This window comes from Balaenoptera musculus, chromosome 21 (genome assembly GCF_009873245.2).
Source record: "Balaenoptera musculus isolate JJ_BM4_2016_0621 chromosome 21, mBalMus1.pri.v3, whole genome shotgun sequence".
Classification (NCBI taxonomy): Eukaryota; Metazoa; Chordata; class Mammalia; order Artiodactyla; family Balaenopteridae; genus Balaenoptera; species Balaenoptera musculus.
In genome coordinates, this window is record NC_045805.1 from 14367149 (window position 1) to 14379257 (window position 12109).

Below are 12109 nucleotides of genomic sequence, written 5' to 3' on the forward strand. Positions count from 1 at the left end.
GGGTTGATAACATTGTTGTAATGATTTCATGCATACCATACTATGCCTATTAAAACATTATTAAAATTTTATTTTCTCTTTGCTTTTAGTGCTAGGTTACTTTCCTTCTTTGTAATGAGCAAAATTTCTAACATTCTTGAAATGAGAGAAATAGGAAGCCTTCTTAAAGGATTCACATCAATTTTTTTACTGTGTCAGTTGTAGATTAAACTATAATAATCGCCTAAAATTTGTAGTTGATTCAATTTGTATGTATACTTATAAGCATAACTTCAGTCAACTTATATTCTTTCTATGAGTAAAAAATAGATTTATAAGGTTTTCAGAAAAAGTGGGGGATTAAAATTAACATTTGCTCTCAAATATGAGATAAAAAAGAGAAAAAACTTCATTTTTCTGGAGTTAGTTATTTGATGTAGTTATTAAAGTATTCTTTTAAAACATGGTTACTGTGAATATCTCCATTCTCTCATACCATTCTGTGAACAACTGAAACATACAGAATGCATGAGATGAGCTTGGTTCTTGCAAGAGAATAAACCTGTTTAAATTCTGGTTTTGTCCTTGACACTACAGTGGTGACTGTTCCATCTCTCTACATTAGAGAAGGCTGATGCTCAAGTTACTTGCCCACTTACTGACTGAGCATAAAGGCTGAAGAACAAGTAGGGAAAGGCAAGGAATAAATATTTTGGCCTTAAAAAGAGAACCACAGAGAGAGGAAAAAAGGCAAATTCTTAGTCTCAGACATTATCTAAAGAATTATTATTATTTAAAAAATTTCCTAATTATTTCCTGCCAGCTAAGATAAAAACCTCAAAGGGCAAAGAGCAGTATGTCTTTAAAATATACTACATTTTTTCAAAGATTCCTTTTCTACATAAGATAAAATTCACGTAGATGGACTATTTTGGTGGATAGATTTGGTGATGGGGGTTTGGAAGATTGCATAAATGGCATTTCTCAGGTGTTGGTGCTTCCTAGTTCAAAAACATGACTCTACCAGAGCCTTCGTTTTGTTTTGTTTTTGTACTTATCTGCAGAGGCTCTCATTTCAAGTTGAGAAGATTGAGTGTAAGGTTGAGTCATTATTTGAAGTCCTTTTGTCCAAAGGAAAAGGTTTCAGGATCATTCTGGACATAGAGAAGTAAAACTTTTCTGAGATGGATTGATTTCATGCTGTGGTTGTCACTGAATCTCTTTCCAAGGCCAGTCATTAACTTTGTTAAAAATCTTTCATCATGGTATCCTAAGAGGGAGTTAAATACCAGCAGAGCTGCCAGCCAGCCAGCAAGTCTCAGAGATGGATGCCTTGTTAACTGCTACAAAAGAAGCCTCCTTTCCACATCCTCATTAATTTACTTCAGTTTTGTGGAAGAACAAGGCTCAAGACAGTGCCAAAGATCATCCAGCCCTTAGGCTCTGCTGAACCTGCTGATTAGTTGGGAAACTTGGGAGGCAATGAGCCCACTAAGAAGTGACAGAGGATGACAGGCACAAAGCTGACACCTTTGAATGGGATGGTTCTCCTGCTGATCCTCAACTTAAAAAAAAAATCTAATAATCACTTTTTATTCTTATATGAAGTTTAGTTTTTCTCCTCAATCTAAGTATAGCTGCTATGCAAATATATCTTTTAAATTTTTGGACAGAGGCCATGCTAATGATGTTAAAAGTTAGCAACCAATATTGAATGACTTTTTAGATCTTGTAAGATGGCACGAATCTAAAGACGTACATCTAATTAATTAAGTTCATTGAAAGACATGCAATAAACCACACTCAAGATGCAGTTACCTTTAATTTTGGTGAGCTTATCTCCTGTTGATAAGAGTATTTAGGGAGGAGCGGAGATGAGTAGGGCTGGGTAGGCTGAGAAAGTGTGGGGACCAGGTCAGAGACAGTGGCCAAGGAGGAATGAAAGGGAAGGGAGGAAAGCAGACAGCTGGGAAAGGATGTAGATGTTCGATCTCCCGAAGAAAATGAAGATGGCTTAGATATTGAGGAAAGACAAGATGCAATTATGCTTGTGTCCAGAATGAGGTTACATGCTTTTTAGAGAATACCCCCCGCACCTAAATAATTTTAAAGTTACTAAATACCCTGGGGTATGTGACATTTATGACAAATTCTTGCTTTGAAAGCACTAACTTTTTCTTCTGCATTTGATTCAAAATTCCCAATGGGTATGATCAGTTTTACTTTTTTTCTGATATGAGTGGCTGGAGATAAGAACCCCCATAATCTACAATTGTATAATGTAATTTGTGGGATGGGTCCTTCTAAACATTGAGGAAGAAAGTGTAAAACCCTGCAATGACTCTTTGTAACTTGCTTGTGAAGTAGATCACAATTTATAGTCAGTTGGCTGCAAAGCTAGGGGAGTTACGACCTCTGCCTGTGTGTGTGCGTGCATGGCGGACACTGGCTGTGAAACCCACCCCCTGAGCACCACGCTGGGGGTGCTGCCTGCAGCCGGCAGTAGCGGTTCCTGCGAACCAAGCCACATGTCTAATCACATCTTAAACTTGATTAAATTGAAGGGGAAATTAGTTATTTAAGTAATTGACTTAGAAATCTGCTTGACTTACTGCAATGAATGAATGATCTCTATTACTAAGCAGTGTGTTTATTTTATGCAAATGCAGACATGGCTACGTTCTTTGTCCAGATGACATTTTCTCACCTGGTTAGGGGACAGCCAAGACTCAGGGTTTTGTGGGTGTCCGGCGGCCTAATGGGCACTCACCATTACTTAATGCCAAGAATACCCCATAGAGACCAAATGCCTCTACATTTGTTATCGGTAAGATCTTAATTGGAAATTATGGGGTTTTAAAACTGATTTTCATTGTTAAAGATTTCTAAGTAGAGGAGCCATGGGGGAAAGTGACTTGCTTAGTGGCATAATATGAATCATTAATTTTGTTCCATAATTTCAATATTTGCCAGTAATCATATTTGCTTTCTAATTCGCAGATTAAATATTTGAGACATCAAGTTTTGTTTTTCTCTTTTTTGAAAGAGAGAAGCTTACAAGCTAAAGATTTAGAGCATTTCCCTCTTAACTGATTAAAATTATTGCCCAAGGTTCTTTGTTTGTAAGGTGAATATGTAGGACTCCACTCTTAGGTCGTCACCAACTTAAAGCCATTACCTCTTCAGAAAGAGTTGAAAGGGAACTGCAGTATATTTTTCTTTTTTGTTTTCTTTTCTTTCTCTTTCTTTCTTCCCTTCTTTTTCAAACTGCTACTATATCAAAGATATGGTGTATAGTTTTCTCACCCTGGAGGTGAACTAATCTCTCTGCGTAGCGATTTCCTCATCCCGAAAGTGGGAATAATAATATAACCCACCCTACTGAGCTTTGAAAAGTAAAGATGTAGTGTTCTTAGAAAGCTGTCTGACACTCAGTAAGAGCTCAACTATCAGCTATTATTATGAATATTAAAATTAGAAAGACTTTAAATTACAAAAATGTTTAAATATGGATTTATAGTAATAAATAAATAATGGAATAATATCACATATTTACATCATCTTGTTAAAATTTGGTGTGTTTCTACCCATCCCTCCACCCCTACCTCATATAGTGCTGTGTTTCTTGCATGGAAACCTTCTAAGACAGTGTCAAAATTGATGTTTATTAATATGGTTAACTGTACTAGCTAACCGTAGTAAGACTGGTTAGTTCTTCAGGAATTAGGCAAAATTAGAGTACCTCTTCACTGGTTTTTGCTGCATCGCTGTCTTCCTTAGGGCTCCTAGGGTCTGTGGGGATTGCTATTGGAAATTTTAAGCGGTCAGCTTCCCTCTCCTCTTCCTCCTCTTCTATGTGCAGGAGTGGTGTCACCTCTGTGCCATCATGGCCACACCACAAGGCATCTGGTTCTTGAGACTCTGGCCCTCTTCGGATACCTGCCATGACCCCCTCATAGATTTCCTCATCTTCTTCTCCAATGATGGGGAGGGTTTGGGGCAAGGGACCCACACTAGCGTGTGCAGAGGTCACGAACTTATCACCTAGGACCTCAGGTACTTTTTCAGGGCCTGCAGAACCCTTTCTCATTGTTGTCAGATCTGCAAGCTGGTTTTGAGGTGTCTTTCTGGAATCCTGAAGCGGCGCTGCCTCAGGGGGCTGGGTTGCAGCTCCCAAGTGGGGGAGAGGTAGCAGAGAGGAGGGTGGCTTGGCAGGTGCAGATGCTGGCGGCAATGGGAGGACAACAGAGGGGTCCTCCTTAATTTCAAGGGTGATCTCCTCTGGGGTATTTGGTTTGGCTTGGTCAGCAGGTAAAACTAAAGCACCAAGCTTCTCTAATTCGTCCAATATGTTGTCCAGAAAAGGAGGTAGTGTTGGGGCCAAAGGCTTTACCAGTGGACACTTGGCTGTCAGGGACAGCCACCCCGGGGTGATTCCCTGGAGAGCTCCTTTATCTGGGCCACACGAAGCTTTGTGCAAGGGAGGGGGGACTGGTTCCCTGGAAGCCAACTTAGAAATGAGCAGGATATATGAAGTTAAAAAAACATGAAAATAATAATAATGCATTAAAACACAGAGACAGAGAAATGCAGAAAGTTATGATGGTGAATATAAAAAATATTTTATGCTATGGTCTAGATTTGCTTATATTTTTTGAATTTAAATACATAAAATAATTAGTATGTTAATTAAAGATTTATCTGAATACTTTATACTAGTATTTGGAAAAGGTCTATTAAATGTCAAATGACAAGATAAAGCTGTCATAGAGATTATAAGAACAGACAGCAAAATCTTTAGAGATTTAGTTTAATAGACTACTTCTTTCAAAGCAGGTTTCCAGATATTGATTTAATATAAATGACTCTGAAATAATGTAGAATGAAAACCAATAATTAAACCTTTTTTATTCCCAGAATCTGTTTAGTGTTCTTTCTTCCTGTGTCAAATCTTTTGAACCTTCATCATTTTCTAACTTGGGTTTGCGAGGTGATTATAACATATGGCATAAAACATTTTTGCATCATTATATGTTAACGCATTTCTAAATGAATAAGTTCTGAGAGATATTTTTTAAGAACAGAAACCCACGATCAAAACGAGACTGAACTTACATAACTGCTATTTCAAAGTTTTAAAAAATCCAAAGTAAATGTTGACATAGAAAGGGAGCATATGATGCGAACAGGAGTAAACTTCTGCTAGGACTTCCATTCTCTTTTTCAAAAGCTGGACATTTTATATAATCTAGTGGAGGTCTAATTTATGAAGCTTAATCTCCTGAAGTAAAAAAATACTTCTGTATGTCTTAATATTATCGCTATATTTTGGATACATTGAACAAAACAGAATTTTTTATGTAAATTCATTAAAAGTTGTTCTAGAAGTGTTGCCTAGAAACATTCTAATACATTTATGTATTGTTTTTGGACTAGGAAGAATGCTATATGCTACACATATGAAGGCCTTGAAAGGGGCTGGTGGAAGACATTTTGCTTTGGTTCTTTCCAGGTCGATGATTTGGGTTTGGAAAGAAAAAATCTTCAAGAAAGATTGCACTTGCTGGTTGATTGTTTAGACTGACACGTCACTGGTGCACTCAGCACTCTTGGTCCTTGGGCCTTAGTATGGATCAGTGCACAGTGCACTCTCCACTTAACTTTTCACTTCTGTCCTATAATAGGAGTGGGGCTTTAATAGAATTTATTTAGAGTTTTTAAAAACGGAAATGTGATGTCATGTCACCATGGGGTGGGATAAATGAGATTAAATGTCAAAGAACACTTGTGAGCACCCTTACAGAAGATTCAAGACTAAAGGCTACATAGCACCTTTAGTGCTGGGAACATTATGTGGCTGAGGAGGAAAGGTCTTTAAATTCCATTATCGTCATGGCTACTGCTACGCCATGACTACCTGCTGCTACTACTACTCCAGCTCCATGACCGCCACAGTCACGAATATCCATGTTAATGGGTTCAAAGTGCTTAGCCTTACCGTGGACTTGCTTCTACTGAAAGTTAAATTAAGTATCCTGAGATACCTATATCACAAAAATATACCTATAATACAAACATCATATAATTATCTTGTCTTCCAAAAGCATTAGAATTGGATTCTACTATATTAAAGGCAGAAATATCAGAAATAATATCAACTTACATTTGAGTCCCTCCTAAAATATAGTATGTCAAGAAATGTGATTTGAGTATGTCCAAGAGTGATTCATAAATCACAATGAATTCCCTCCTCTATTTATAAATATCAGTCAGAAAATAGTATATTTAACGTTTAGTATGTTTTGGGTATCATGGTTTAAAAGTACATTACAGTTCTTTTTCTGAAAATGATTCAGTTCAAAACTACTGAGAAGTTCCCTTCATTTAGCCAATGACATCAATAGTATACATTACCAGTTGGTAAAACCATTAAATATTTTTCAAAATTTATGAACGTAAGCTTTTCAACGTATTTTTCCCCAGCAGTGAGAATAAAACACTAATTAGTTTTTAGTGAAATTTGTACATTTCTCGATTTATAAAATGTAAAATCTGGTATTCTAAGAGAAAACTTAGGAAACTGAAAACACATTTAAATCATATTCTCAGCAAAGACTAAAACACTGTGATCTAAAATATTACATTGCCAATATTATGACATCATGTAAGAATTTCTTAAATTTTAAATAAGCCTTTGTAGATACGTACTTATTCTTTCTTAGAAACATTTATTTGAAAGTACAGTCACTTTGAAATTTATCTGATAGTTCTTTTAAGATGACTGAATGGTGGATAAGACAAAGATATGGATGAAGATTCTTTTCTTTCTAGCAGTAGAAACTACTAAAGGAAGGATGTTGCTCTCTAAATGCTGAGCTCTGCTAGTGAAGTAAATGTACTAAAGAAGATTCTGGAAAATTTTATAACCAATCAAACAAAATTGGAAAGTACCAAACTGTTCCATTATCCAATGATAAAGGATTGAGAGTAGTTGCTCAGCAACCCAGTCTTCAAAGAAAAGTAGAATAAATAAAATGCCTAGCCTTAGCCCTTTAAAAGAAAATGCTTCTCTTAAGATAGTAGGTTCTTTATGAAGTTTCCCTTTATGTAGCTTAAACCTTTATGCCAGCACCCATAGGAAAAATTAAATTATATTGATTTGACCTGGCACTTAGAAACATAACATGTAAATCTTTTGCTTTGCCATAGCTATGATGTTGTAATCTAATGTCCTAAAATCATGTACCGATTATGTTACTCTGAGCTCCCAAATATTATACTAATATGCTAGAATGTTTTCTTACCTTATTTGAACTTAAGCTGTGGATTCTATCACTAGAATAGCTGTGGGGTATTGGAGGGTCAGGGTAATCCTCAGCACCTTTGGTTGTATTCTTCTTGATGACTTCTACATAGGAAACAGGGAAGATGCCTTGTCTGTTGCTTCCTGGAATTTTACCTTCATACCAGTTTTGATCAACTCTTTTAAGAAGAATAATTCTATCTCCCTGTAATGAATATCAGGAAAATGCATTAGAAATAGAGATGTGATAACATAAAAATTATAATTGTCAGTGTTTTCTAATAAACAATAGTTTTCCACCTGGGAAAACCTTGTACTTCCAGTGTTTTGTTTTCGTTATGAGAATGCAACTAAAGCCTCAGAGCTTACTCCCAAATTATGGCTTATCAACATACATGCGGTTTAATCATCCATTCACAACATTAGAATCTTTCCTAAGGATATTTGGCCTTATACATGTTCATATTGGTACTGTGGGAAATGACATGTGTAAGTTATTTCAAAAAGCACAGTAGTTTAACCTGCAATGTGTCGATGACAGTACCATCATCTGATCACTGACAGATTCAAGGGAATGAACTTATGTAGGAAGAGCTTCAGAAAGTGCATAGCTTGCTGTGATGGTGTATCTGAAATGGGTTATAGAAGTCAACCCCTGGAAGGGATGAAGTTGGATAGCACAATGTTTTTCTTCTTTATCTACATATTCTGAGTTGTAACAAAGAGTGAGGCTAACAGGATGGGGCAAAGCTAGCATCCTAGATAATGCATAGCTGTGGCCAGGGCTGACATCCACCCGGTCTGCATCAAGATGGTGTAGCACCAGCATCCATTCTGATTGGTGGGTGGCCATGCCATAGCGGTCAATAATATTTTTTATAAAACCCCTGGCTTTTGCAACGATAGAACTTTCTACAGTCACTATTCCTGCTGGCTGCAGGATCAAGCCAATGCCACAAAACCCAGTTTAAATTTTGAATTTGATATAATTTTTGAATAATAAGGCAGCAGAAGAACACTATTTTGAACTGTATTAAAGTGCTATTTTCTTTTGATGTTTCCACATGTACAGCTCCTGATATTTAGCCCGAGGCACCCCTTGGAGACAGTTTGGAGCCTCCCAGGCTAAACCACAGAGGGAAAGTCTCTCTGAGAAGCTTTGCATCCCACAGGGACCTCATCTGGAAGGACACAGGAGTGGCAGGTAACAGTGACTCAGGGCAGCCTGATGGAGTCCTTTGCGGAATATGAGGGGGACACAAAAATGTCTAAGGAGAAAGATGACCTATCTTAGTTTTGAAAATATACAGCCTTTCAAACGCACCAGTGAAGAAAGCAGGTTACCTTTCTCAGCGATAGCTCCACATTTGTGTCAGCGCTGAAATTGTATTTGGCTACAGCTTCTCCGATTTCTCCGGGCTGGGCTGGGGGAGGCGGTCTCGCAGGCTGTGCTTTTTCAGGAGGTGTGAGTTTCTATGAAGGAGAACAGTTATTTATGCTTGACCTGTGGTAACCCTGGAAACAGCAACCACGTAAGGAGGAAGGGGAAGGGACTTACCTCTACGTATGAGATTGGGAAAATGCCCACTCTCCCGTGGTGCTCTCCCTCATACCAGTTTTGATCAATTCTCCTGAGGATGTAGACAGTATCTCCTTTCTTAAATGACAGCTCCCTAGAAGAGATACATTTGCATGGTTTTTTTTTTCCTGATGTATGGCGATTATTCTTAAGATCAAGATTCTCACTAGATCTGTATGTGGCTGGGAAATATACTTCCAATATTGAAAAAAATCTGTTGAGTCCAGTTAGATGAGGATTTTCCTTGAAAATTTTTAGAATTCCTTTGAAACGTTGTAACTTTAGAAATGATTTCAAAAAGAACAAATGTAAACATCACATCTGATTTAAATCACAGGCAGATTAATATGAAATTTAAAGGCGGGGACAGACTTGCTGTCTAGTCATTGGTTTATAGTAGAGGAGTCCTGAAGCTTGCCATAAGGCTGGATTTATTCCGCACCGATTTTTACTTGTCCTGAAGCTAGTTAGCTACTTACTTCTCTCTCTCTCTCTTTCTGTCTCCTTTTGATATGTTAAAGCTTACAATAAGGAAACCAGTATCATTTAGCCTTAGCACAGAAGTGCCAACATGAGAAAAAATTTTATTTGTGGATCCTTGAAGCTGGTTGACAGGCATTTAAGTAGAATATCTTGATAATGAATTTATTTTGTGAAACAGAGATTTTATACTTTGATTTTTCAGTGAGGCACAAAGATAAACATTTTTAAAAAGTGGAGTATAATTGACCTGTAACATTATATTAGTTTCAGGTGTACAACATAATGATTCAGTATTTGTATATATTGCAAAATGACCACCACCATAAGTTGAGTTAACGCTGGTCACCACATATGTTACAATGTTTTTTTTCTTGTGATGACAACCTTTCAGATTTACTCTCTTAGATGCAGTACAGTATTATTAACTATAGTCACAAAGATAAACATGTTTCAAGAGCAAAGACATGCACAGATTGCTTGTAACTGCCTTTATATCTTCTGTTTTTTAAATATAAAAATATTTTCAAGAAACAAACTATGCTTTTCCATTTGGGCTGTTTCTAAGGAGACAGTAGGTAAATTGGAGTATTTAATTTTAAGTTATAAAGACATTAGTCATCATAAATAATTCACGCCTAAATTCTCACCCTCACTGCTTCAGGTTTTCATGGCTTCATCCCCCAGGTAATTGTGTCTCTGTGTTATTTTGCCTCCACAATTACGTCTCATTGGAGGGTACTTATTTCAGATCTTTTGCCAAGAGCCCCATTTTCACACACATCTGCCTTCCCACTCCCAAATCTTCTGCGTTGCTTTGTTCAGAATCTTGAATTGGATCATTTATGTGTGCAGAATATATAATGGAGAGAGGTTTATATCAGATGTAGAATATTTCATGTTGATTAAAAGAATTAATTGAAAAAAAGTTGCATAGTAAAAAGAATTATTACACATTTAGAAGTGCTAGAACTTTCACATTGAATCTGTGTTAAATTTTCAGTAACCCTGAAAGCAAACAAGATTCACAGGGCCTTACATTCAAATACAGTACTTCCCTCTTTTATGCAAGTGCCTAATGTAGAAAATAAAACCCAAAGTGTTTAATGTTTACAATCCAACTGTTTTATTTACACCAGGTATGTTTTATTTCTGGAAATGAGAGTAGGAAGCTTAGCTTAAAAAAAAAAGTAAATAAGAGACAACTAATTATTTTTCTTTTAAGTGTGAAAAGATATCTTTTCTATGTGTAAAGACTTGTATTTAAATTTTTGAACTCATCTAGAAAAAAGGACAGTGGTCTCACCCTCCAGTTTTCAAAATTATGTTCATCTCATCTCAGAACTAGAATTTCTAAGAGTCCCATTTTGACCAGTGTGCTCCAACCAGCGCCTACCACCTTTGACCAGTGGCCACTGACAACCTTTGAGAATAGCATTTTCTCTCATTTTCCTCCTTAACAGTTGAGACATTACATTTGGTGAGTTACTTGGGTGTCTTTTTGAAAATTAAACTTTCTTGTGTTAAGTAAAGAAAAACAGCTTTTAAAACAGATAATTATTTGAAACAGAGATATCTATCTCTTGTTTGTAAGATGTTAGGCACAAAAAGCACTCACATCTCTTGCAGGACATTTTGTCCTGCCCAAAATGTCCGTGAGACATTTGGTCCACATGAAAAGGTGCTTGATATCTGGTCCTGTCCAAAACAATTTGGCATGAGCCAAATATGCTCATGGACATTTTGGATAGGACCAAATGTCTGCTAACCCTCACATCTAGCTAATGATTGAAATGACTTAAAAATGTGGCTATAGTCCTCCTGAAACTTTCAGTGCTCTCTGGGTGTGTGAACCTTTTTTTAAAGCTGCATGAGTCATCCATAACCTTGATTTTTGTGTCAGGTACATAACTACGTTGGGGGTGACAGACAACCGCTCTTTACATCTCCTGAGAACAGAACAGGAGGAATGTGATTAAGCTGCAATCAGATAAATTTATTGATGGTATGGGGGAAACAGTTTTTTTCTTACTAAAATTATGGGATGGTTTCCATGGGTGATTGTTCAGTCCACTTCTCTGGAGGCTTATAATACAATTAGATTTCGTTGGTTGAGGAAGACCTTTGTGAAAGTGGGATGGTGCAAACAGCCCTTCGGAACAGCTGTGTCATTTACACTCCCATGGGCAGCGTGTGGGAGAGTGGGTTTCCCTGAACCTTTGCCAACGTCAGACATTGACAATGAGGATGTGGTCTTGGAGGAGGGTGAGGGGCTTGACACTTGGAGCAAAAGCAATCCAGTGACAGAGTCAACACCACAAACACCTTTCCTCTGCACTGTACCTCATCTTTCTTTCAGTGCCTGTTTCTAATTAAGGTTTCTCAAAAAGCTTGTGAGCCCTGGGCATATTTTATATGCTCTGTTATTCCTCAGGACTTCATACATCTAAGGACACTTTTGATCGATTGTCACAAAGAAGAAATGAAATTTACATGTTTTATGTCATTACTTTATAAAAGTGACACGCCTTGTACAAATTATCACACCATATCCAAAGAACAGTAGCTAGGACCATAGTGTAGTAGAAACAGAGCAGATGTTACTTATCTCATCAAAAAAAGTTGTAAGCTTTCCTTCAGGATTTTTTTTAACCCCAGATTTAAGCCATGTTTGAAATCTTCACTTCTAAAGAGAATTTTCTTATTTAGTTAATTTAATTCCCAAATTCTGAGTGATTTTATTTTTTATGTCTTCTGCCAGAGATAGA

General features: G+C 37.0%; 1 protein-coding gene across 32 annotated transcripts in view; it reads right to left on the reverse strand.

Moving 5' to 3' along the window:
- The window catches only part of SORBS2 (sorbin and SH3 domain containing 2), a 204321-nt gene that overhangs the window by 15520 nt on the left and 176692 nt on the right, over nucleotides 1–12109 (reverse strand). For 22 of the 32 annotated variants that reach the window (XM_036838584.1, XM_036838575.1, XM_036838566.1 and 19 more), the window contains 5 exons: nucleotides 8841–8955; nucleotides 8627–8755; nucleotides 7284–7487; nucleotides 3722–4489; nucleotides 1798–1992 (listed from right to left, as the gene is read on the reverse strand). In XM_036838584.1, the coding sequence (XP_036694479.1) occupies nucleotides 1798–1992; nucleotides 3722–4489; nucleotides 7284–7487; nucleotides 8627–8755; nucleotides 8841–8955 (1411 nt within the window). The remainder of the gene's footprint in view (nucleotides 1–1797; nucleotides 1993–3721; nucleotides 4490–7283; nucleotides 7488–8626; nucleotides 8756–8840; nucleotides 8956–12109) is intronic. The other 10 variants (XM_036838588.1, XM_036838586.1, XM_036838593.1 and 7 more) reach the window with 2 other exon arrangements.